At 35.2% G+C, this 27,919-nt stretch overlaps 2 protein-coding genes across 4 annotated transcripts in view; one reads left to right on the top strand and one right to left on the bottom strand.

Moving 5' to 3' along the window:
• Nucleotides 1-27,919, bottom strand: part of MACC1 (MET transcriptional regulator MACC1) — a 538,854-nt gene that overhangs the window by 309,302 nt on the left and 201,633 nt on the right. For 2 of the 3 annotated variants that reach the window (XM_053218324.1, XM_053218325.1), the window contains exon 3: nucleotides 11,722-11,858. The gene's annotated coding sequence lies outside the window, so the exon portion shown is untranslated. Of the gene's footprint in view, nucleotides 1-11,721; nucleotides 11,859-19,336; nucleotides 19,458-27,919 lie in introns of those variants that run through there. The other variant, XM_053218328.1, reaches the window with a different exon arrangement.
• ITGB8 (integrin subunit beta 8) overlaps nucleotides 1-27,919 on the top strand; it is an 84,042-nt gene that overhangs the window by 37,226 nt on the left and 18,897 nt on the right. Inside the window, exons 4-8 of the mRNA XM_015080381.3 lie at nucleotides 9,704-9,950; nucleotides 11,277-11,442; nucleotides 12,043-12,201; nucleotides 22,441-22,536; nucleotides 25,795-25,884. Of these exons, the coding sequence (XP_014935867.1) occupies nucleotides 9,704-9,950; nucleotides 11,277-11,442; nucleotides 12,043-12,201; nucleotides 22,441-22,536; nucleotides 25,795-25,884 (758 nt within the window). The remainder of the gene's footprint in view (nucleotides 1-9,703; nucleotides 9,951-11,276; nucleotides 11,443-12,042; nucleotides 12,202-22,440; nucleotides 22,537-25,794; nucleotides 25,885-27,919) is intronic.

The following is a 27,919-nucleotide window of genomic DNA, read 5'->3' as shown; positions in this document are numbered from 1 at the left end:
ATGGCTTTGAATAACACACTGGACTTAACGAATGGACTTAACGAATATATTCAGAACATTTCATCTAAAGCAGAATACACATTCTTCTTGAGTGCACATGGAACATTCTCCAGAATAGATCGCATACTGTGTCATAAATCAACTCTCAACAAGTACAAAAAGACAGAGATCATACCATGCATGTTTTCAGATCACAGCAGTATAAAATTTGAAGTCGACCACCAGAAAAATTTGGAAAGCCCTCAAATATATGAGGTTAAAGAACATCTACTAAAGAATGAATGGGTTAACCAGGAAATTAAAGAAGAAATAAAAAAAATACATGGAAGCCAATGAAAATGAAAATACAACAGTCTAAACCCTTTTGAATGCAGCAAAGGCATCCTAAGAGGGAAGTATATTGCAATTCAGATGACATGATACTCTATGTAGAAAACCTGAAACCAAAAATTTTCCAGAAATGTCCCAAATACATAGCCTAACCTTAGGCTATGTAAAACTAGAAAAACAGACAAAAATAAAAACAAAAAACTATCAAATAAAGTCAAAAGCCAGCAGAGGAAGGGGAATAATAAAGATCAGAGCAGAAATAAATGATATAGAAGAAAAAAAAACAGAAAAGATCAATAAAACTAAGAGCTGGTTCTTTGAAAAAATAAACAAAATTAATAAACCCCTAGAAAGACTTATCAAAATGAAAGAGAAAGGACCCAAATAGATAAAATCACAAATGAAAGAGGAGGGATCACAACCAACACCACAGAAATACAATTAGAATACTTTGAAAAATTATATGCCAACAAACTGGGAAATGTAGAAGAAATGGACAAATTCCTAAATACTCACAAACTACCAAAAATGAAAACTGGAAGAAGTAGAAAAACTTGAACAGAACCATAACCAAAAAATGAGAATGATTCAGTAATAAAAAAATCTCTCAACAAACAAGAGTCCAGGGCCAAATGGCTTCCCAAGGGAATTCTACCAGACATTTAAAGAAGAGTTAATACCTATTCTCATAGTGTTTCAAAAGATAGAAATAGAAGGGAACCCATTCTATGAAGCCACCATTACCTTGATTCCAAAACCAGACAAAAACTCCACTAAAAAGGAGACTTACAGGCCAAAATGAATAAGGATGCAAAAATTCTCAACAAGATACTAGCAAATTGAATTCAATAGTACATTAAAATAATTATTCACCATGATCAAGAGGGATTTATTCCTGGGCTGCAGGACTAGTTCAATATTCACAAATCAGTCAAGGTGATGCATCACATTAATAAAAGAAAGGATAAGAACCATATGATCCTGTCAATAGATGCAGAAAAAGTATTTGACAAAATATAGTAATTGTTCTTGATATAAACCCTAAACAAAGTAGGGATAGATGAAACATACCTCAACATCATAAAGGCCATATACTAAAGACCCACAGCTAATATCATCCACAATGGGAAAAACAGATCCTTTCCCCTATGGTCAGGAACAAGACAGGGATGTTCACTCTCACCACTACTATTTAATATAGTACTGGAAGTTGTAGCCTTTGCAATCAGACAACAAAAAGAAGTAAAAGTATCCAAATCCACCAGGGAAAAGTCAAACTTTCACTATTTGCAGATGACATGATACTCTATGTAGAAAACCTGAAACCAAAAATTTGCTAGAACTAATACATGAATTGAGCAAAGCTGCAGGATATAAAATCAACATGCAGAAACCTGTTGCATTTGTATACACCAATAAAGAAGCAGCAGAAAAAGAAATCAAGGAATAGATCCCATTTGCAAATGTACCAAAAACAATAAGATACCCAGAAATAAACCTAACTAAAAAGGTAAAAGATTTGTACTCTGAAAACTATAAGAACACTTATGAAAGAAATTGAAGAGTACATAAAGAAATGGAAAGCATTTCATGCTCATGGATTGGAAGAACAAACATTGTTAAAATGTCTGTACTACTCAAATCAATCTACACATTAAATACAATCACTATCAAAATACCAGCAGCATTTTTCACAGAGCTAGAACAAACAATCCTAAAATTTGTATGGAACCACAAAAGACCCTGAATAACCAAAGCAATCCTAAAAAAGAAAAACAAAACTGGAGGCATCACTATTCCAGATTTCAAGCTATAATACAAAGTAATAGTCATCAAAACAGTATAGTACTGGCACAAAAACAGATACATAGATCAATGGAACAAAGAAGAAAACCCAGAAGTGGACCCACAACTACATGGTCAACTCATCTTCAACAAAGCAGGAAAGAATATCCAATGGAAAAAAGAGTCTCTTCAACAAATGGTGTTGGGAAAACTAGAGGGCAACATGCAGAAGAATGAAATTGGATCACTTTCTTACACCATACTCAAAAATTAACTCAAATCGATGAAAGACTTAAATGTGAGACAAGAAGCCATAAAAATCTTACAGGAGAACACAGGCAGCAACCACTTTGACATCTGCCAGAGCTACTTCTTATTAGACACATTGCTGAAGGCAAGGGAAACAAAAGCAAACATGAACTATTGGGACTTCAGCAAGAAAAAAAAAATCTGCACAGCGAAGGAAACAGTGAACAAAACTAGAAGGAAGCCTATTGAATGGGAGAAGATATTTGCAAATGACATGTCTGAAAAAGGGTTCGCATCCAAAATCTATAAAGAACTTAACAAACTCAACACCCAAAATACAAATAATCCAGTTAAGAACTGTGCACAAGACATGAATAGACACTTTTCCAAAGAAATGGCCAACAGATACATGAAAAGATGCTTAACATCACTCATCATCAGAGAAATACAAATCAAAATCACAATGAGATACTATATCTACACCTTTCAGAAAGGCTAAAATTAACAACACAAGAAACAACAGGTGTTGGTGAGGATGTGGAGAAAGGGGAACCCTCTTACACTGTTGGTAGGAATGCAAAGTGGTACAGCCACTCTGGAGAGCAGTATGGAGGTTCCTCAAAAAACAACATATAGATCAACCTTACAGTCTAGCAATTGCACTATTAGGTATTTACCCAAAGAATACAAAAATATAGATTTGAAGCAGTACTCAAACCCCAATGTTTATAGCAACATTATCAACAATAACCAAACTATGGAGAAAACCCAAATGTCCATTGACTGATGAATGGATAAAGAAGATGTGGTGGTAAATATATATATAGAGAGAGAAAGGGAGAGGGGGGGGGAGGAATATTACTCAGCCATCAAAAAGAATAAAATCTTCCCATTTGCAAGGATGTGGATAGAGCTAGAATGTGTTATGCTAAACGAAATAGGTCAATCAAGAAGGACAAATTCCATATGATTTCATTCCTATGTGGAATTTAAGAAACAAACAGATGAACATATGGGGGGCAGAGAGACTAGAGGGAAACAAACCACAAGAGTCTCCTAATGATAGAGAACAAACTGTGGTTTCATGGAGGGAAGTGGCTGGGAGATGGGCTAGATGGGTGATGGCTACTAAGGAGGGCACTTGTGATGAGCACTGGGTGCACTGCATTCTACTTCTCAAACTAATATTGCCCTGTAACTTAACTAAAATTTAAATTAAAAAAAAGGAAGACAATATTACAGCAATGGCAGTTTTCTATAAACATACTCTATAAATGTAACAAACCCAAATGAATCAATAAATAAGACAATCCCAATCCAATTTGAATGAAGGTTTTTAAAGCAACTCTTCAGTGATACTCATTATGCATGTATCTTTGTATAAAATAGAATATTCATATTGGATAAATTCTTATAAATAGATTTACTAGGTCAAATATATATAAATTTATATAGGTTCCCAATGTATATTATCAGGTTATTTATAAGAAAAATGGATGTCCAGTTAAGGCTTTCAGAGTCAACCTTGCCTTTTCATTCTTTTTAATTTCTTAAGTTTTTACATGTAACTCGTCTGTTAGCTGTTTTCTTTTCCCTTTATCCTAGAATTAAAAAGCTGCAACATTTTTCCTAAGCTTACTTTAACCATCTTTAGTTCTTTTTGTGTGTGTTATTTGCCTTTCATACAAATTTTCCTGTTTTTCTAACTGAACACTAATTTTTAGTAGCTTATACATGAAGCTTATCATATATTATTTGCCTCAAATAAATATGACTATATCCTCTCAAAATGTCTTTCTCTGTTTTATATACTCGGGATTTGAAAATTATAAGGTGAATTTTTTTTTCTATTATTGTGTTACACTTAAATATATACATTTAAATGAATTTAAATTTAGTTTGTTCCTTTTTGTATATATAATGGTGGTTGATTCTTCCTGAGACTAAAAATTAACAGTTCAGAAGGTGGGTAACAGTTTCAGTGCTATAGATAAACAATAATAGTAATGGTGATGAGGCAGGAGAAAAATGGACAGGCATGAGAGATGTCTCTCATTAGCATCCCCAGGGGTTGGTGATTGATGAGCAAGGAGACACTGGAGCTGTGGCTTAAGTAACAAGGTGAGAGGTATGGCTGCCTTCTGTGGAAGGTTGGTACTGAGTTCAAACTGAGACATCTTAATTTTAGTTAGTGACTTACTGTATTTGAAGCTGAAGTTCAGCAGGAGGTACAGGTTGGATAAAGATGTGGGAGACCTCAACGTGAGTTCTTAACTAAGGTCACTGAAGGCAGTATGGGGAGTAGAAGAGTGAAAAGAGAAATGCTTAATGTCTATGTCAATCACTATGGGGCTTGATTCTATTTAGTTTCCCACTACTATTTGGATTTCTGTATGCAAATTAGCGTAATTGTCTAATGGGTGTAAGCCATCTTTCCAACATAGCTATGACAGAACTCTATATTATAATATACATATACAACAAGTAGTTATTAAATTACATTTAATAAGTTCATCTAAAAAATGCATATGATGGGGCACCTGGGTGCTTTAGTCAGTTAAACATCAGACTCTTGATTTCAGCTTAGGTCATGATCTCACAGTTCATGAGATTGAGTCCCACATTGGGCTCTGCGCTGACAGTGCAGAAATAACCTTTAAAATAAATGCACATGGCACCAGTTGTTTTGTTTTGTTTTAAGTTCATTTATTTATTTTGGGAGAGAGACAGTTCAGGGGAGAAGCAGAGGGAGTGGGAAAGAGAATCCCAAGTAGGCTCTGTGCTGTCAGCGCAGACCCAACTCAGGGCTCAATCCCATGTCTCTGGGATCATGACCTGAGCCAAAATCAAGAGTTGGATGCTTAACTGACAGAGCCACCCATGCACCCTGACATGCCAGCTTTGAAGCATAACATATAAAGCTACACTTTACCAACTCCAGATATATAGAAACATCACTCCTCATGATATGAAAGTCCTCTCTACCATGACACATATAATGCATACCTAAGTGTAAAATGAATTTATCCCCTAATATTGATATTGATTTGATTTATTTATAATCACTTATTCTTATCTTATAAAATTCATTATGTTCAATGTAGCATCTATTAAGAATCTAAAAATTTTTTCATGAATACTTCTATTAGATCATATACTAACTAAACTTTTTAAACAATGTTGGTAGGATTCTATTGTATATTTAATATATGTAATATATATTATTGAATCTTTAAAATTTTTAAAATTTAAAAGTGACACTTTCTTTTACTTTTTACTTCTTAAACTATACTTTTTTTCTTATTTTTACCTATCAATCTTATGGAAAAATAGTAACAGAAGCTACTGATCCTACTTGATATTCCCTAAGAACACTGAAATGAAATCTTTAGGAAGGTAGGAGAGAGAAAGAAATCCTCTAATTCTACTTCAGAAGTAATATAATGTATATGATAAGGATAAGTATAATCTATACCTCACTAACTTAAGAAAATGTTTCAACATTAATTCATTTTTGTATTGTAAAAAAAATCCCTTTAATTTAGTGTAGCTTAATTTAAAATATAAGATTTTTCAGGTATTCTTCTTAAATTAAAAAAAATTAACCATAAAAAATATAGAAGTCATTCATTCTTTTCCCCTCTACCCCTTGGCACAATCCCCTATTTTATCCCCCACAGAAAGTCAGAAACGTGCTGGAGTCTGTGCCTTGATATTTCAAACCCATCTCATTCTGGGGCCTTCTTCCCCCACCCAAGTACAAGAAATTGGCTCTTCTTTCTTCCTACTAGTTTTCCGCAGTTTCTTATAGTTTTTCAATTTCATCTTATGTAGAACGTTTTTAGTTATCTTTTCTTAATGTCCCATCATGGTTGTTTCAGCCAAATCTTCCGAGATGTTAACACCATTATTTGAGTGATTTAAAACTCATTCTCACTACTTTTCATTCTTTGCACTATTAACACCAGTACTGGCAATAGCTCTAAGTAGGTCTCAGCTTTCCCCCAAGTCCTATTTCTTATTCTATGTCACAGACTCACTTCTTCCCTTTGAAGTTAATTGACAGAAGAAAGGATCTGAGCTTTTAGAATCTCAAAAAGTATAAGAATGAAACTTTCTGGGAAATAATATAAGTAGTAGCATAAACATTTGGGGCCAGATGATATTCTTTCCTCCTCTGTGGGAAAGAAGTCATAGATATTAGCATCTCAGGAAGGTAAATATGTGGACCTTTTGAAATGCTGTATCAAAATGTGCTTCAGTGTAGTTTAAACACATCTATGAGTGCCTATGCATGTACCAAATCCAGAGGCTTCAGAGATAAATGAATAGTTTTTACCCTAATGAGGCTTATAATTTAGTAATAGTAATAATGATAATTACTAATGTGTGTGTGTGTATATATATATTTATATATATATAATATATATATATATAAATATATATTTACATTGTACCAAATACTGCAGTAAATATTTTACATAGATTATGTTACTTAGTAGCTCTTAGCCACTAAAAGAACCCACCTCTCTCAGAGTAGCATTTATGACATTACTGCCTACATTGATAACCTCAAAGCAATGATGATCACAGATACCAAATCTTATTTTTACATGTGTTTCTTTCTCATCCATTATATTCAAAATTTCTAATGTCATCTGTCTTTTGAGCCCTGTGTTGGTGGCACCCCAGTATGAACTGAGTGGAGATTTTATATGGGGACACAGTATCCATGTCCCCATGAAAAGGTATTTCTACTACCTCCAAGAGAATGTTTCTTCCTCCTGTATAAATGAAGCCAAAACCCAGCTAGAAAGCATATATGGAAATATCTCAAGCTCATGGGAAAAACAATAATCCAAGCATGGCCCCTTCAGTCTCCTCCTTAACAAGCAAAGTGGAATTTGGGATTAGTCTATCTAGGGCTGCCTACTTGAGCTGACAACTAGAACCTTACAGGAACCTCAAATGCCTTGCAGTTTAAAAGGGGTAATGTTTGTTTTCTCCAGCAATGACTAAAAAGCCTGTGCGTGGGAAGAGTCTCTTTTCCCCTTTATTAGAAACTTGTCTTACTGAGGCCTCAGCCCAAGCTGAGGTCTATATACTTCAAAATCAAGCTAGAGCAGCCTAAACCCTCCAGCCCTGACCATTTGGCAAGGCTTCTATACAGCCGTCTTCTCTGAGGCCAGTGAGACCACGATTTGCTTGCAAGGCTAAGAGCAGCTACTGTATGCTGAGAGCTCTTGTATGGCTAACATTTGGTTGGACCTCCCCTAATATCTTAGTCCTCTAAGGAACTATGCCTTTGCAGATTCTGTTGGCTAAGATAACGAACCAACTTTATAACAACCTGCATAATACACTAAATATCTAGGGCATTATTCAATAACTCCATGAAAACACACAGACTTTCATCTTTAGACAGAGACACAATAAACTGTAATGATCACCAAGATGAAAATACCATGTGGTCAGTGCCTAAGGTCTTCAGCTTATAACCAAGTCAACAGTTAAAAAACAATTACACAACTGGTAAAAAATTAAAAAAAAAAAAAAGGAAGAAGCTGATCCACACATTAAACCACATGAACCACACTCCCCAATTATGTTCCATTTCTATTTCTTATCAACTTGGCTCTGTCTAGATTTCTGACATTCTCCTGAATTGAACCTCTCCATCCAAATAGCAAGACATTTCCACAGGGACAGGCATTCTCGCTAGATACTGGGAAAGCAGAGCTGAATATACGCTCTTTGGAGGCAGCCCAGCTCCTAAAGGGAAGGAGTGAGGGAGTGGGATGGGTGGCCTTCACATGCCAAATTCTCCTCCCAAAAGCTTGGACACAAAATAGGAGTATTACAGTAAAGGGATTTCCAGCACATACAGGCAAATTAGTAATGAGTAATTTCTCCCATCATTATTATTACATGCCAGAAAAACCTTATTATATTGAATACATTCTGTAACTGACTTGAAAACATCTGACTTATAAAATAATTTGCAAGAGATTATTGCTACTTCTGAAAATATGATTTGATAAATTAGAGGATTCTTTTGATAGGTAGATCAGGCTACCTATTGTATTTACAAATTGGTGTTTATTAAAAAAAATTTTCGGCTCAAATTATTCTCCACTGATACTTAATGACTTACAAAGCACTTACTTTATTGTTTAAAAATGTAAATTCACAAATTACCTATATTTAAATTGATGACTTTTTACCATATACTTACAGGCTTCCAATTATGGAATGAATAAGTCATGGGAATAAAAGGCACAGCATAAGGAATACAGTCGATACTGTAATAACAATATAACAGTACCGATGGTAGCTACACAGCATAACATAAAAACTTGACAAATCACTAAGTTGTACACCTAAAACTAATGTAACATTGTGTGTCAACTATACTCAAATAAAATAAGTAAATAATAAATAAAAATAAGTTAAAAATAATTACAGAACTACCAACTCCATAGAGTACTATATCCTTATATACAATGATACAGGTCCTTGTAGCAAATGATAACGGATAGAGAATTAAATAAAATTGCACTGCAGACAGTTGTTGGGAAGCTCCCACATTTCTCCTCATGGTGACCCTCTCCTCTCATCTAGTTCCTTGGCCTTCATGATCCCTCCTCAACATATGTTTATCAAGTATGCACTATGCATTAGACAAATTGTGTTCCCTACATTGCCCAGGTGCCCAGTGGGGCACTGCTGGGTACCATTCTTTAGATCACTGTCTCTTTCCTTCTCACGACTAACTGTCGGGAAGAATCTCATTATCCAATTCATAATGACATACTACTTATTTTGAATAGGTTAACATACTGCTCAGTACTAGAGTTTTCACATCTCATACGTAAATATGCCTTAACCCAAAGGGATAAATTTGCTTCTGTATCCAGTGAGAGGTAACTTTTCTTAAGATGCCTTTCTAGTTTTCCTCAAACCAAAAGCCACTTTCAAACCAATACAGCCACCTACTCTTGAGATAGAATGCTACTTGCTGTACTGTGCTATGCTTTCCTAGATACTAAGGGAAACACAGGTTCATGTGGCAATATATTGCCTATTGCATTTATACTGGCCCATATGTTATTATCTCTTCACTACAGAATTGTGACAAATCCATTGTAGAAGCTGGAAACAAATAAATTGATGAGGTTTTCAAACTGCTTTAAAATTATTCCAGGATGTTCCTAACTTCATTCATTATGTACAAATTTGTGGTAGTTGTTCTGTATATAAAATATAACCAATTCATTGAGAGCTTATCCTGAAATGTTTAAAATGAATATTATATGACGTTTGTGTTTCTTTGAACTAGAAGCGGAAGCTAATTTTATGCTGAAAATTCATCCTCTGAAGAAATACCCTGTGGATCTTTATTACCTGGTTGATGTCTCAGCATCAATGCACAATAATATTGAAAAATTAAATTCCGTTGGAAATGATTTATCTAGAAAAATGTCATATTTCTCCCGTGACTTCCGCCTTGGATTTGGCTCATATGTTGATAAAACAGTTTCACCATACATTAGCATCCACCCAGAAAGGATTCATAATCAATGCAGGTATCTAGAGGTTGATGTGAATTTCACAATGCCAAATTAATTTTTTTCTTAGAAAATCTATTTGTTTTTATATAAATGACTTACTAAATTTTATATTTGTTTTATTAAGTGAGAAATGAAAATATTTGGAGAGGAAGTATGTTTTTATCTGAAAACTTATGAGCTTATAACTTGGACTTCTTGTTTTATGTTTTTTCAAATATGATTCAGTTTTATCACGAAAAAAACCCCTACAAATAATATTAGTAATTTTAGAAAAAACCCCAATATTCAGGCTACTATGTATAGCAATACCTGTTTGAGAATCCTGTTTTTGTCCTTTTTGATTGCTCCAAATTTGTTAAATGAAGGTTGGTCAAATTTAAAGTGCTTACATTGCCAGTACTGCAACTGTCTTTCCTTTACTGTGTTGTGACTAGGTTTGTAATTTTGTTGTTTAAGATGTGACTTCAAAGAAAGCTCTGCTGAAAGAGCCTCTTTTCTTATCATTTTGAAACTCTGATTCTAAATAGTATATGCTCCACTATGAAACAAGAACTAACCTTAAAAATAAAAGTTTCTCACACAGTATCCTAATTATCCTGTCGAGTTCTGAGAAATGTGTTCAGTTCTTCGTTAATATAACATTTCATTTTAACATCTTTCCTATTTCCATCATCTGCCCAGATCACTTTAGAGTGTACACTCTAATCTGCCCAAACAACTCTGCTAACTGTTGTAATGGATGCATCTCCTCATGGAGCCTGTGCACCTTCTCCTGAACGTGCATGTGCCTGAGAAATTGTTCGCACTTTTGGGGACATCATGGGATTCTCAAAACAATTTTAATAAACTTTCATGATTCGTTGATACTTTCACCCCAATTATCACTTTAAAAACTAGCATAATATTTTAAATATCAAACAATGGTATAATGTTTTCACTAAGTTCCTAAAAAACATTTCCCAAAAAGTGTTTTTCAACTATTCCATGGTCAAATATGATAGGAAAGCACTGCAAATTCTTATCTCCTCTTAAAAACTAGCCATGCATATTAGCATAACAAAAGCTCTGTAGGTGTCCTATATTGAACACGCTTAGTCTTTAGTTTTTGGGTACCAAACCATTATATTCCTATTTCCTACTTGCAAAGAAACATCCAACAGTATTGAACTTTTCTGTGATTTTATAAAGTACTGCTTTTCTCTAATAAAAGTTCCTTGGCAAAAAAATTATTCTATGTTCTTTTTTTTACACCAAACCACACAATTTTACTGTGAGTAGTATTTTGGATCTTTGAATGAAGCATAGCAAAATAGAATTTGCATTTCTTCTTTTTTTACACAGCGACTACAATTTAGACTGTATGCCTCCCCATGGATACATCCATGTGCTATCTTTGACAGAGAACATTACTGAGTTTGAAAAAGCAGTTCACAGACAAAAGATCTCCGGAAATATAGATACACCTGAAGGAGGTTTTGATGCCATGCTTCAGGCAGCTGTCTGTGAGGTAAGAAGTTTCATATCATTTTGCTCAGATACAAAATTCCCCAAGAATTTAAGATTTTTTTTTTTCCTCTTTGGTGTATAGAGTCAAAACATAATATAGAAGAATACATTCTTCTGACTCTTACTTGTCACCAGTGTTATTCATTTTGGTATGTGTTCAGGACAGAGGGGCTACATTGGGAGAGGGAATAATAGGGAATAAATAGGAAAATATAAAAGGGAAAGAATAACTTACGCACTTGGAAAATCCTTTCCAAAAGGGCTACTCTTTTTCACTTACCACTTTCCAAAGAAGAGCCCAAAATAGCCTGTTTTCCTACTCACATTGTGTTGGTGCTCTGCACTTTGTAGCCCTGGCTTGTTCTTCCTCTGGGGGAGCGCCAGAAATCTCTAGCTGTGAGATGTGCAGTCAAATGGCTATGGTAAAATAGAGGGTATACAAATAAAAGTTAGTGCTATTTAGGAAACAGCATTGTATTTACACACATCATTCTAGCCTGACATAATGTTTGTTAAATTCCCAACTTTACATTTCTTGAGATCGAGACCACAGTGCAGATCTATGGTATGGTACAAGATCTAATTACATGTTTATTTTAAGAGTCATATTGGATGGCGAAAAGAAGCTAAAAGATTGCTGCTGGTGATGACAGATCAGACATCTCATCTTGCTCTTGACAGCAAATTGGCAGGCATAGTGGTGCCAAATGACGGAAACTGCCATCTGAAAAACAACATCTACGTCAGATCTACAAGCATGGTAACATAGCAATAGATTCTTAGTAGCTATGATTCTTTTGGCCAAGATGTAGGTTTAAACTGACAATTCACCTGTTCTTGTACCAAGAAATTACCTGAATGGGCATGATCCGAGTTAGGATACACCATGAGAGAAAAGTTATGTAACGATGCAATCGGTAAATGCTGATTGATATATTAAGACTAAAACACTTTAACAACATCTAGTAGCTGACTCTCTGATATACTAAAAAGCACCGTATAATTTGTAAAAATGAAAGTGATATAGGAGCTTACTGTGTATGCAATTAAAGAACATTAAAAGGAAACATATGTGTGTATATGTATGTGTGTGTGTATATATATATGTATATATATATATACATATATATGTATACACTTTTTGCTTTATATTAAAAACAACTGGATCTGCATAGTTGGTATCTAAAAACAATATTAAGGATTGGTAAGAAAAGTGTATTTGGCCTGAAGAATCCTCACAGTATAATAGGGAGAACTAAATACAGACTAAGAAAAAAAGGAGTAAAACAAGGTTGGCTTTCAATATTCTGGACCTCACACCTTCCCTCTGAAGCTTATCTATATTTAGGGGATCTTTTTTTTAAATCAGTGGATAACTGGATTGCTTCCTGAGGATTAGCTTCAGCTCTGAATCATATACTTAATACAGTCTCCTAGAACCACATCTTTCCCAGCATTAGCTACTCTACATGTGGAAAATCAACTGTATGAAGCGTCATTTATTTCTGACGCAAACTTATTTATACACAATGTTAGAACAAAGCTTCCAACTTACTCAGATCTTGGTATCCAGTGTCTACATATTTTTTCCCCTGGTTTTATAGGAAAAAAAATCCGACAGTTCTGTTCATTAAGTAGTTAGATCCAAAAAACTTTACTATTTATGTCCTAAGAACATAGTAGCCAATTAAAAATAATGTACATGAATCATCAAAAAATACATGTGTGTATATTTATGTCATTCGTAGTAATGAACTTAAGAATAGAAATTTGCCAAGCCTCAGAATCAGACTAGACATCACCACCCTCATTTCCTGTTCCACATTGATTTTCATGCTGCCCAGTTTTGAAAGATATGATATCATCTAAAGGAACAAAGCCAAATATAATCTTAAAAACACAAACTACCTCCAGCTAGTAGTTCATGGCTACCTGACAGATGTCAAATTATCACCTTGAAATTTAACGATATTCCAAGGCGCTCTGGTAAGTGTACCGTAGTGCTCCAAGGCACCTCATCCTCAAACACACTTTGGGAATTTCAATATTGGAAGCATATAAGTTATGTAGAAATTTGTGTGGTTCCCATGAGTCAAATTTAAATAGTTTAAATTTAGTTAATCTGGAGCATCTTACCAGACTTACTAAATATCTAGAGGAGCAAGTATTACTGCATAGAATAAGTTCATCCCTTGGTTGGTTTAGCCCTCGACAGCAGCCTCAAAATTTAAAGATTTTAAAAGGTAACTAGAGTTTGAATTTTAAAATTGGGGATTTGGAATTATTCCAATAATGTCTTTCCCTTTTCTAATTCTCTTCTATTCAGTCACATTTCACTTTGGTAGACCCACCCATTTTAATTTAGTCATTTCTTATCTTTCCTTCCTTCTATTTAACCTTTTTAAATCTGAGATAGAGTTCTAATTATTTACCAGGGAGTGGAGGAGGAGACAAGAGTAACTATTCTATTGTGAGCCAAGGAGAAGCATTTTTTTAAAGAAAAAATAATAATCACATTATTCTCAAATTGCATTGCATTATCCTTTTGAATTTTTGCCAAGTCACTGAAGTCATGTCTTTATAATTATATTTAGAGGGTGCTGCTGTCCATCTTGGAAAGATTCTTTAAGGCAAAGAAATGCTCTCATAATTTTAGACATATACCATGCCATATAACCTTATGGAGATTAATTATAATTCTGGTGGAATTTTGCACTGTGTTTGGGCTCTTATTACATCAGGAATTTGGATAATCTGTCATCAACTGCATTTGCCTTCTTGAACTTTGGTCTACCTACTTAACAGAATGAAACTTCCACATGTCACTGATGTGTATTGAGTAAACCAAGGAGCAGTGTGTTTGTTAATACCTTAGAAGAATATATTTATCTCATTTATCCCAGGTCTTTGTTTTAAGGGATCTTCTTCCTAAGAATTCTCATTCCCTTCATTTCCAGGGACACTGCCCTAAAACAAAAGAAGTTGAAGCATATTGATTGATCCCTCGACTATGCATTTATATCTGCAAGATGTGCTACTGCTCTGAACCTTCCTATATCCAAAGCTACCCTGAACCTGACTCTAAGCAGATTTACCTGCTTATTTTAAAATGATCTCCATCTCTCTCCTATTTGGCCATTATAGAGGAAATTAAAAAGGTATAAGTTAGACAAGCAATTAAACACTTCACTTACTGGCTCTACCTCCAGTGGCCAACACCAGCAATGTTGAATGGTATCTGGGCTTCTTGGTCTAAGACTCTGGTTGTTTTATTTATAAAAGGAAATAACTGATAAAAGACCTTTTATATGACTAAATAACATGGGCCAGAGTTCTGCTACTTGTACATATAGCTATTTCATGAGGGTCAATGTGACTTCCAAAATAACAACAACCACCATGTTTGGGGTATTTATTAACTGAAACCACTATAGCAAACACTGCATACAGCATCGAATTTATCTTTACAGCAACTGTAGAGTAGTCATAATTAGCCTTTTTTTTTTTTAACAAACAGAAAAACTGAGGGTAGAAGTACTTAAGTAAGTTGACTAAGGACAGACAGCTAAGAAGTTTTAATAAGTAGCAGAGGTGGGGCTCAAGTAGCTCAGTCCAGTTCAATCTTAAATTAAAATCTGTATTCTTTGCCACAGTGTCTCAAGGGAAAAGTACAAGAAATACAGCAGTGAAGTCCTTGGTGTAATTTCTGATCTAATTTCCTGGTTGCAGTCTTACTTATGAAAGACATAAAGCACATAATTTGGCTTACATGAATAAAGAAGATAGAATTAAAAATAGTTTCTATTTACACATTATTAAAATTAGTATATGGCTTTTGGAAAATAATATTATACTATTGAATAAATTACATTTTCCACTGCTTTTTCTCTAATTCCAGAATGAAAACTTGAGTAATATAGTTTTGTAACTTATCCAGTAATAATGGCTGTTTAAAATATGGCATTCTTTCTAAAATAGTAGGTATTAGTATAAAAATCATTAATGGTATAGAAGAAAGTTATTAATACTGGGTCTAGAATTTCAACCTGTTTCTCCACCCAGCTCCTCCAGGATGATTCTCAGCCTCCCTCAGAGACTTCCTTACAGTATTCACCCCATGCTTGGCAGTGGCCAAGAATAACACCAAGGTCTACAGTAACAGTGAAAGGGAGCTGAGGAGCAAAAGCTGGAAGAGGCACACCAGCCATGCAATGAACCCTTCCTTATTCATGGATTTTTAAAGGTTGTTATGACTATCTGTTCTGGATGGAGATATGCAAATTGGCAAAATCCTACCACAGTCCTAAATGTATTTAGTAGCTTAGATTTGGTGTTTCTTTTTCCATCCAGCCTTTTTTTTTTTTTTTCTTTTTTTGTCTCATCATATTATGGTTCAGGGATTCTTCATCTTTCCTATCACATAACTCCTCAGAATCCCCTTGCTTTGGGATTCATAGTTCATTCCCTCCCCTGAAGCCTCAATTGGATATACTCACCGCTGAACTGGTCACCATCTTAGAGGACAGAAGCTGAACTGCAGAAGGCATATTAGGCATTACTAAAGAGTTTTGCTTCTTTATGGGTGAAAACGGTCAATATTCTGCTTGTGACTTCTCATGTAACTTTATTTAACATGTTATTCACTTATAGTAAGCCAGTTAGGAAGGTTTTTTTTTTCCTCCATGTATCTCAACTACTTGGAATTATATTCAGTTTTTCCAGAGCTGCCGCTGAAGATAGGGAGCCTGACAAGATGCTTGACTAATTTAATCTATAACTTTGCTGAGTTAACAAAAGTTAAAGTTATTATATTTATTTGTGTTCCTATTTTTCTGACAGGGCTATTTCTGACATTTTCAAATGTCTGAGAGCGTCATTTATAATTAATGCTATTATATAGCATTCCATGTAAGGAGACAACATTAATCTTTTAGTAAAGAGACTTTTTACTTATTTTTGCTGCTCTGTGACTAAGAAGTAACTTAGAAATAACCTCAGAAAGTGTTAAATGTTTCCCTTTTTCTGCTGCTCATCTTCTTTGTCTCAGACATATCAATAAAAATGCTAATTCATTGAGCACTTATTTTATGCTGGCACATTGTTGAGCACATTGTTTATGCTATCTCATTCATATCTCTTCAACCCATTTTATAAACAAGGAAGCTGAAACTTAGAGACCTCAAGTTAATTTATGCAAGGTCACTGAGGTACTACAAATATCAGTCAAGATCCACACCTATGCTGTCTAATACCAGAATCCATTGCTGTGCTTATGCTGACTGCCTCCATTTATTACCCCCAACCCTAAGCTCTATGATCTATCTGCTGGACCCTCCACATACCTTAGCTCATTAAATCTCCTAATCAACCCAACAGAGTAAGCATCATATACCCATCCACAATGAAGTGGAGAGGGAGGGCAAATACCTTGCTCTGGGTACTTGATTCTCAGATCTCTAGCTTGCCCCCTATACCATAGTCTTCATACTGAGTACTGACTGCTTTTCAGAAGACCAATGAATGCGAGTGATTTTGGTGACACTGAAAGAAAGCTAAATTAGGAGTCATTTAAAAAATAGTTTTAAGCATATTCAACCCTGAAGTCTTCCCAAAATAATTATTCTAAATGTTTTGAACACCTAAAAATATACTTTCCAAGCCTAAGTTTATACAATAGTCCTAATTTTGCATGATACTGAATGCTGTTTCTAATGAAAAATAAATCTAGAATAACCCCTAATCTTCTACCTTTTGTCACAGACTGAGGCATAACAGCACAATAACTATTTAAAGTAAAATGGAGAGACTGTCTAAACCAAAACCATCCTTTTAAGAGCATTAGTATTTATTTAGTCGCAGGGAAATTACCGATTTGTAATTATGGGAATAATAATAACAGTAATTCTAATATGGCTCCACTAAAGCATGTAATAATAATTTTCACCTTATTTCTTACTTTTTTCTCTCTGTTTAAAACTACTTAAAACTATAACTTCTAAAATTAATTAAAGAGATAAGACCAATTTAAAGTTTTTTAGCACCTTTGGGCTTTATGAATATGCACAATCAGGAAAGTAAAGGAAATGTCACCTGGGAAGAATGCACCTAGAAAATTTTATATCCTGTTTTAAGTCCACGTGCAGTTGAGTTTTTTTTAAATAATGTTAAAACTTTTAAAACTAACAAAATGCCTCTGTTCAGCTTACTGCTCTCTTAACTTTTAAATTATAAATGCCATAAGAACAATAATGACTTCAATAATAACTTTAGAATAGATCTAATCTGAATGTTTCTCATGCTCAAAGAAAAATAGCCAGAGAATGATCTCTGCAAACAATATTTAGTTTTTTTTTCTTTTAAATTGAAAGCAAAGGCTGCACACAGAAACACCTGGGTTAGGCTTAGAGTAGTCTGGCACTGCTTTTATAATGGCTTTGAAAATGAGCTCTGAAAAATATAATGGTTTGCAAAAGTGGCACAATAAAAATAAAATGTGATGAAAATATTTATGAAATAGAATGTTCCAATTAAATGATATGTTTCAGTTCAATCATATTTAAGCAGAAAATTTTTATTACCACTCTTCATTGAAAAGCTTACAAAAGTTATCAGTCCGTCCCCCTCCTTCAGTAACTGGGATAGCATGATTACAATGATAGTGTGTTTGCCAGGAGCCACAAATTCAAACATTTGAGGGGCCAGGTACAAAGGCAAAACCAATGAAGCAAATGAAGCATAGCTTATCCAAGCATAGCCCAATATCTAACCTTTAGTAATGTCCTCCAAATGGCTTTTACTAAGCAGCATTTTCTTGAAAGCTATCTTTTATTAAGTCCTATGGTACTTGTCACATTACGTTATATAACATCACCCAACATCATAGTGGGATAAATATTGCTAGTGCCTCCATTTTATAAATAAGAAAATGGGGGCACTATAGGGATCAGGAATTAGTCTGTGGTCACACAGCCTTATATATAGTAGTGCCTACAGTAAATGCCATGAAGTGTCACATCAGGACATGAGTTCCTATTCACCATTAGTCTGGATTTAATAATTACAGAATGGTGAGTAAAAGCCTTTATACATATTAACTCACGTAATCCCCACTGTAACTATGAAGGGGAGGTACTAATATTTATACCTGTTTCATAGATATGGAAACTGGATCACAGAAAAGTTACAACAGTTATCCAGCATCACATAGCTAGTAAAAGCAGAACCAGGAATTAAAGCCCAGGTGGTCTGTTTCCAGAGCCCCTGCTCTTGGTACGGTTCTCAACTGGAGTGATTTTGCCCTCCAGAGGACATGTCAATCTCCAGAGACATTTTGGTTGTTACAAACAACTGGTGAAGGCAGGAGATACTGCATCTAGTAGGTAGAGGCCAGGGATGTGGCTAAATACCCACAGTACACAGGACACCAGTACACCCACAACACAGAATACATAGCCTAAAATGTCAATAGAGCCACTGATAAGAAACCCTGGTCTATGTGATTACTACTGTGCAACTATGCAAATGGAAAACAGGCTATTGCCAGAGATGGAGATTGACAACACATAATTTAAAGTCTTTATCTCTAAATAAATCTCTGCTATCAGAGTACTTTCATTTTATCTCTTTCTTCTAAAACGTGAACTGTAAAAATATAATCCAGATAATTGCATACTTTATTTAACAAGACATTGGTCTTTTTTCATCTTATGATGATATTCACTACTGTAAATTCTCTATTAGCTTATAAAAATTTTTACCATCAAGTTCAGTTTTATGAAAAGAATCTTAAACACTTCTCTTTTTCGTCACTCTTTATGCACATTATTAAAATTCTCCCATACACTTCTACACAACTATCTCTTTAACTGGAATTGCTCCCAATGAATCTTTCTTACCTCCTCTTTCCTTCTGACATTTATAAGTTATTTCCCACAAGTCACAGCGAAGGTGTTGGTGAAGAAGAAAAATGTGAAAGGAATCCTTTTGCCCTTAATTACTTAGCAGCTGTCTTGGCACATTGCTTTCCCTTTTCCCTTTTGCCCCTGAAATGCCTGTTATCTCTATTAATTATTTTCAGAGTTTAGAGAAACAATATGTAATGGGTTGGACAGAGGGGGAGTTAGAGATGAGGAGCACTGACGTCACCAGAATTGGACAGCTGGCTGAGAGGGAGTGTTCTGCTAGTGAAATACAAGACAGAAAAGATAAAATATTTAAAAGATAATACGCTGCATGGAGGAAAGGGGAAGGGGCTTCAAAAACGGCCATTAATCCACAGCTCTCCTGTCAACAGTGGTTTATTTAAACATCTGTTAAACATTTGTAATTTTAACAAATCTACCTCAAAGTAGCTGGAATTTTCTTTTAAAACAGATTTCTTTGTAGGGTTCAAAAAAATGTGTCTTTTAAACTTAAAATCCAACTGACCTCTTAATAAGCTTCTGACCAAACTAGAACCTTCTAGATTTAAATTTTGTGTACTTTTGGTCAATGTGACTTCCTGTTTTTGAAAAGGGAAAAAAGATTAAGAAGGCTCCAAAAGCTGCTTACATTTGGAACTGTTCTTTAAATATTGATTTTATGTGAGTTAAGTATAAACTGGTTAAAAACATATGGATTAAATTATCCTTAAAATATGAATGGTTTTAAAAATTATGGGGGAATGCTTGGCAAACTGTGATTACTTTTTGTCAAAGTGAAACTATTTCAAAAGTAGTTGTTACCATTAAAAAAAATATTCCCAATACAAACAGATTTGTTGTTTCCTTCCTGGACTTGTTCTCTTTAATTCACTAGCATTATGGAAATTGTCAGAAATGTATTTTAAGAGTATACATAGTATCAACAAGGCATAAGAATTTATCTAGCAGAACTTGTATTTTGGGAATTGTTTTTCTATTAGTTTACAATTATATTCTTAAGAATTGCTCTGGGAAGAATTTTTTCTGATGCAAATCCATGTGGTAATACTTCTTAAACCTCTTCATAAATTAGTTTCATATCACATTTAAATGAAGTTCATGTGAATTTGACTTGTTTTTTTACCACAATAATAAGTTATATAGAAATGAGATGTATTTGTTATGGTTATTATCTTAGTCCATTCTGTCTGCTGTAACAAAACACCATAAACTGGGTGACTTGTAAACAATAAAAATTTATTCCTCACAGTTCTAGAGGTTGGGATCTAAGATCAAGGCACTGGCAGATTCTGGGATCTGGTGAGAGACCCTTTCCTAGTTCATACATGACACCTTCTAGCTGTAATGTTTTCACCACCTCACATGGTGGAAGGGTCTCCACTGACCCTCTTTTTCTTTTTTTTTAAAGTTTATTTATTTTGAGAGAGAGGACACATGTGTGAGCTGGGGAGGTGTAGAGGGGAACAAAGAGAATCCTAAGCGAGTGCCATGCTCTATCTCACAACCATGAGATCATGACCTGAGCCAAAATCAAGAGTCAGATGCCCAAAAGACTGAGTCCCCCAGGCATCCTATGGCCCTCTTTTATAGTAGCACTAATCCCATTCATGAGGACTCCACCACCTTCATGATCCAATCATCTCCCAAAGGCCCACTTCTTAACACTATCACCTTAGGGGTTAGGATTTCAATGTATGAATTTGGAGAGGAGGACACAAATATTCAGATCATAGCATGTTAGTGATAGTATTTTTAACAACAAGGCTGTTATCTTATATCTATGTATGTAAGTTTAGTATGTGGGTATCAGCTTAGGCTGTAAGAGAAACTAGTCAAATTAATTCTTTTACTAAGTTCACATAGTTTGCCAAAACACAGAAATGATAACCAAGATGGTTTAGCAAAATCTCCTCGTAAAGAAAACACAATTAGCATTGGAAGGTGAAAGGAGGAGTAAAAACTACAGAGGAATTTGAACTTGAATCACATGATATGTATTAGGTTCAGCCACATGATCCTTAGTTGCAACTTAGCTAATGCAACTAAGTACCAACAAACAGGTGAGGACTACTGCAGGTGAAGTTTGACATGATCCCTCTGAGAACTGTCTAGTTATGAAGTTGTTATTTGAGATCATCACTTTAATTTCTGGAAGACCATTTATATAAAGAAAAAATAAAGTACTATGTCTAACTATATAACTTTAGATACCATTCGATAGTTGGCAGATTTCTCATATTTACTAAATTGTATACCCTTTCTCCTACTCTTCCCCAGCTTTCTCACTAACACAAGAATAAGTATAGCTCAGCACAAGTTTTATTTATCAGAGTAAAACAGATTTATCATATATCACATGACGAAAAGGTTAAGTGTACTGATAAGCTGAGAGATCTGAATACCTCTTGTACGAGCTGCTGGAAACAAAAATCGTAACTGCTATTAGTTTTGAGTACCTATCATATATAAGAAGCTGAACTAAGTAGATCACATGCAATTGGTATCTTTTTAATCTTGCTTGCAATCATGGAAGGCAGAAACCACTGACATGTTACAGAGGATGGACCTGAGATAGAATTTTTACGATAAAGTGACAACCTGGGATTTGAGTGCAAGGTTTTCTGCTTTTGTACTATATCATGTTATATATCAATTATACATGTATTTATGTTTATACATGCATATATTTGTATTTCAGCACTTGTTACTAAATTTCAGAATGTGACTGTCACTAATGTGTCTCTATTTCTGAATAGTACATTATCTTTTAGTGATAACACTGTGAGACCAAAGTTAATCTAAAGAGGTGCTGAACACACTTTGCATAATGTTGATTTAACCTTCTTCATTTTTCTGACTTACAGGTTTATATAGGGCTTTTATCTAGAAAATATCCTTAACATGTTGATATTGATCTTATTTTTTTAAATTTAAACGTCTCTAATAAAATCTTAATCCTTCCCAACACAATATATTTTTATGTCAGTCATATGGTTTTCCTCATAATAGATGTTTGGGTATGTATGGGATTGAGCTAATAAATTTCAATCCCTTCTTTTTTTCATTATCTTTTTCAGGAACATCCCTCACTAGGCCAACTCTCTGAGAAGTTAATAGACAACAACATTAATGTCATCTTTGCTGTTCAAGGAAAACAGTTTCATTGGTATAAGGTGCGTGAATTCCAAAATATAAAAACTAAAATGTTTGCATTGGTAGTTAGAATACTTCTTGGGTCCCCAGGTAAGGCGTCTGGAGTTATTATACTTTTTACTATCTGAATTTTATAAAGCAGTAGCTAATGTATACTACACAGTGTCGTAAGTAAACATTTATGTATAAATTCTTTGTTTATAACACTTAGAACCAAGTGCGGGCACTGATACTTAGTGTGGTACTGTGACATTAATGGAGAAGACTTTTATCAGGTAAAAAGTGGTTCACATTCCAACTGCACCTTTCATGTATGGATTCCTGCTTCTATTCAATCTCTGGGCATATTCTTATAATAGATTAGGTTGGGGAACATCAGCTTAGTTTTCACTGGTAACAACATACCTAGATTTGGTCTAGGCCTCCAACAAAGGAACAAGAGGAGTCACTGAAGTGGCTGATCCAGTTAGAGGTTTCCTATGGAAGAAGAATCTTGGTTTTGTCCACAATCCTTCAGGCCAGATGAGACCCGCAAACAGAACAGATGTTTGGCAAAACCATGTCACTCTGGCAGCATTGTGGGACCCACCCCCAACAAAAAATTGCTTCTGTGACCCTGCTGTCATATTCTTTTCACAGTCTTTTAGGTTCTTTTTTCCAGAAAACCCTCTTTTCTTCATTTTCATGATGTGACTCCTTGATTTTCATTGCACGTGTGTCTGTTCACTGGATCTCCATCTTCTTTGTTATCTCTGCCTCTTCTTTCCACTCTCACTGTCCTTTACTTATTTCTTTTTTTTAAAAAAAATTAATGTTTAGTTTTTTTGAGAGAGAGCATGAGTGGGGGAAGGGCAGAGAGAGAGGGAGAAACAGAATCCAAAGCAGGCTCCAGGCTCTGAGCTGGCAGCACAGAGCCCAATGTGGGGCTCGAACTCACGGACCACAAGATCATGACCTTAGCCAAAGTCGGACACTCAACTGACTGAGCCACCCAGGCACCCCTACTTATTTCTTTCAATACTTCAGAAAAACTAAATATCCTTCGGTTTCAATAAATGCTTGAATCAATTTGCATTAGCCACAAAGCTGGTATTCCCTCCACCAATTTCCCCAATACCTGACCACTTATATGTATCATCTGAAAGCACTACTTTAATCATGCCACTTCTTCCCTTAGAAATCTACAGTGAAACTTTAATCAGTTCCCTGTTTTCCCAAGCTGATACACCATGGAACCCCTTTTTAATGTGACAATTATTAATAGTCAGAGAAGTAGGGCTCTACTCCAAATCAAATGCCCAAACTACTTTATTAACAATAGTAACAGATTCCACTTACTGAGTTCTTACTATGGTATGGTGAGTTTATTAACATGAATTCATATAATACTCCTAACAACGAGGGAAGTATTACTAATTTAAAGCCCACTTTAAAGTTGAGGAAACACATTCAGAGAGGTTACATACTTGCCCAAACTTTCCTAACAGCTTAAATCCTGTGTTCTTAACCTCTAAGTTTAATAGTTGAATTTCAAATTATCGTGTAGCTTGTTACTGCTCTAGCCTCTTCCTGCTTTGCTACGGATTACTTAATACTTGCTGCTCTTATTGGCTTTAGCAGTTTCTCCCTACTCCTTTAAACAGATTTTCATTGACTGATAAAACCATAAAACCAGGTTTATTATTAATTGAATTCTGTGCAAAGTAGGATCTGTGCAAAGTCGGAATCAACAGGCTCCAGAAGCCGGACGAGTCCTGTGAGGAGGCCTGTGTCTACCCTTGGAGTCACCTACTTTGGCTGCCCAGACATATTTTTATCAGTCACCTCCATCTGGGTTGTAACAGCCTCCTAATCCATGTCCCACATTCATCCTCCACTTGGCTACAGAATGATCTATTAAATCACAATTGTGACCACAGTTCTCCCTACAGCAAAATATTCCAGTGGTTCATTCTGATTTAAAGGATCAAGTCTTTAATGTGGCATATGAGCTCATCTCGTTCCTGCTTGCCTATGTGCACATACACTCACCCACTCACCAGGCTCTTTCTTTCCTTTGTGCCTTTGTTCTTGTTATGTATCCCCCATGCCTGGAAGTCTCTTTCCCTCATTACTTGGCTCACTCTTAGTCATCCTTTAAGATACAGCTCATGAGTCACCGCCTCCAGGTAACAATCCCTGACAACTTTTGCAGCCCTCAAATACTTGCTGGGTATCCCTCTCCTTCAGGTCTCTGCATATCTCTATTACTTCATGTGTACATCGTTTTTTGAAGTTGTCATTTATATACCTATGAAATCCTTAAGGATGGAAACTCCAAAGTGGTACCTAATAGGTATACAATAAAGGTTAAATAATTGGCTTTTAAAAATCTATAAGGGATAAATTTTCCCTATTACCTAAGATAACAAATTGTTAATGTCCAAGTAGTGGCTGGCATATGGCAGGAACTTAATGATATTTGTGAATGGTAAAATGAGTGTATAAATGGATTTCAAGTCTTTCTATAATCTGATTCCTTATAAATATGCAGCCTTCACTCCAGTCAGACTGGTTTCTTCTCTTTTCTTACTTCATCTAAACCAGGTAAACCTTTAAGCCTTCACTAATTCTCACTTTCTCACTAGGAATACCTAGAGTTTTCTCCATAATTGTTAAATGCCATCCATCGAGAATACCCACTCCATGAAGGCTCCACTTGTGACAATGATTTTTTCTCCAGTCTGGGCCAACATGTCCTATAGGTCACTCCACAAAATAGTAGTTCTGCAAAATATTTATATATGTTACCTGAGAAAAAGTTTTGTGATTTAAAAATGTTGGAAACGCTGCAACAAATGCTGCTAAATTATTTCCAAATTGCAGGACTTCTCTGAACCTTTACGTTGCATGTGTGCATTTTGAGTACTTAAAGGGAAGAAACCATATGGAGAACTTTCCAAACTTACTTGCCCTCAAAACCCTTTTTATAACTATGTTCCATGGAACATGAGAAATAAATTGGGAAATGCTGGTCTGTATTTGATTGGATTTTTAGATCAACATGTAATTTGTGCATGCATACAGTCTCATGGATGTACACATACACACACTCCCATTTCAGATGTATGTGTTTTGGCTGCGCTACTTGGTTGCTCACATTTTTCTTGTATCTTATATTTTGTTTCATTCATGTAATGGCTCAACTTCCACTAATAATCATAAAAATGTTTAATATTTGTTGATTGCTGAACCACCATATACCACTGTCATGTAAATGCTATTGGTATGTTTTCTAGGACCTTCTACCCCTCTTGCCTGGCACCATTGCTGGTGAAATAGAATCAAAGGCTGCAAACCTCAATAATTTGGTAGTAGAAGCCTATCAGGTACATATATATTAAACACTATTTTTTTTTCATGTGAACTTTTAACCCCAATTTCTGTGGCAGGATACAAATTAAGGCCTTATCATCTTGAGAGGAATGGTGGACAGAAAATTAGGTTAAAAGTTAGGAATTTTAATTTAGCCCTGGCTCTACTACTAACTAGTTATGAAACCTTGGGAAAGTCAGTTCAGCTTTCTGTACCTCACTGTCTCATTGACAGTAAACGCAGGTCAGGCTAGAGCCTATCTCAATTTCCTTCCAAATCAAATGTTAAGTAAGTCACTAAATCACAGCTATAGAATATACTTTATTACCATAAATGTCACAATTTCCTATGTTGTAAAGGTCAAGAAATCCACACTATTTAAAGCAGCAACCTATCAGGTGGAACAATCTGGGATATAGAGATGACTGAGAGGACTCTGTTGGGGTTTCCTAGGTCAATCACTTGATTGTTTGATCAGTTATTTTAGCAGTTTTATGAAACTAATTTGATTAAAAGAATCACCTTAAGAGGTATACTATTTTATTGAATTACAGTTGTATGCTCTTCCCAGTCTAACGAAGAGTGAGTCCCAAATGTAAAGTTTTACAGAAACATCTGCTCTCAACACAGGTCATTACTGGATACAATAATCATTGTTAAGATGTTGTAATAATTTTGATTGTTACTTTAATACCACTGAGAATCAGATACTTTCCATACATGACCTCATTTAATCCAGACAACTGATCCATAAGCGAGATGTTGTACTCCCATTATGTATTTATAGAACCTCAAAGAAGGGAAGCAAGCTAACCAAAGGTGAAACAAGCAGGAGAAGCAGGATCAGAACCCAGGTCTTCCTTAATTCTAGTTGCCAGGTGCTTCCTTCTGTGTGATACCACTTGTTTTTCTTCCTTCCTTCCTTCCTTCCTTCCTTCCTTCCTTCCTTCCTTCCTCCCTCTTTTCTTTTCTTTTTTTTTTCTTCCTTCCTTCCTTCCTGTTTTTCTTCCTTCCTTCCTTCCTTCCTCCCTCTTTTCTTTTCTTTTCCTTTTTTTCTTCCTTCCTCTTTCTTTCTTTCTTTCTTTCTTTCTTTCTTTCTTTCTTTCTTTCTCTTTTTTCCAAACTATCCAAAGATAGGCTTATTCTATCTTGGATTTATGGGCCATTGATAAAGTCTCACTTCCCAAATTCTCTGGTTCTCTTCCTGACACATAGAGATGAATAATGTTAATAGTAGCTCAAGCATTATAAGAAATCTCAGGCTTCTCATTTTCTCCATGAAGCATCTGTCTTCAACTTGAGCACAAAAGGTAAAGTCAGGAAGCAGGCACATGATAGAAAATGACTTGTTTAAACTTTTTTCTTTTAAAAATGTTTTTAAATGTTCATTTTTGTGAGAGAGGAGAGACAGAGAGAGAGAGAGAAAGCACACAAGCAGGGAGGGGCAGAGAAAGGGAGACAGAGGATCCAAACTGGGCTCCTCACTGACAGCAGAGAGCCCGACGCAAGGCTCAAACCCACAAACCATGAGGTCATGACCTGAGCCCAAGTCAGATTCTTAACTGACTGAGCCACCCATGTGACCCTCAACTTTATTCTTTTAAAAGAAAAATAGGTGTGCTTGGGTGGCTCAGTCGGTTAAGCGGCCGACTTCGACCCAGGTCCTGATCTCCCGGTCCATGAGTTCGAGCCCTGCGTTGGGCTCTGTGCTGGCAGCTCAGAGCCTGGAGCCTGTTTCAGATTCTGTGTCTCCTTCTCTCTGACCCTCCCCCATTCATGCTTTGTCTCTCTCTGTCTCAAAAATAAATAAACGTTAAAAAAATTTTTTTAATTAAAAAAAGAAGAAAAATAAATCTTGTAAGACTTTTTTTTTTTTTTTTTTTTGCCAAGGAATTGTTCTATGCCTCAAAAATACATTGGATGAAATAAGGAAGACCGTCTTTAATTATTTTTATTTCTCACTATTACAAAAGAACATTAAGTCTGGGGAAACTTCTCATCAAGGAAAATCAAACATATACAATTCATTCCCAACTGCAGTTTGTTCCC

The sequence above is a fragment of the Acinonyx jubatus genome, chromosome A2 (genome assembly GCF_027475565.1).
Source record: "Acinonyx jubatus isolate Ajub_Pintada_27869175 chromosome A2, VMU_Ajub_asm_v1.0, whole genome shotgun sequence".
Classification (NCBI taxonomy): domain Eukaryota; kingdom Metazoa; phylum Chordata; class Mammalia; order Carnivora; family Felidae; genus Acinonyx; species Acinonyx jubatus.
Note: the sequence above shows the minus strand (reverse complement) of the source record. Positions and strands in the feature narration are given on the sequence as shown.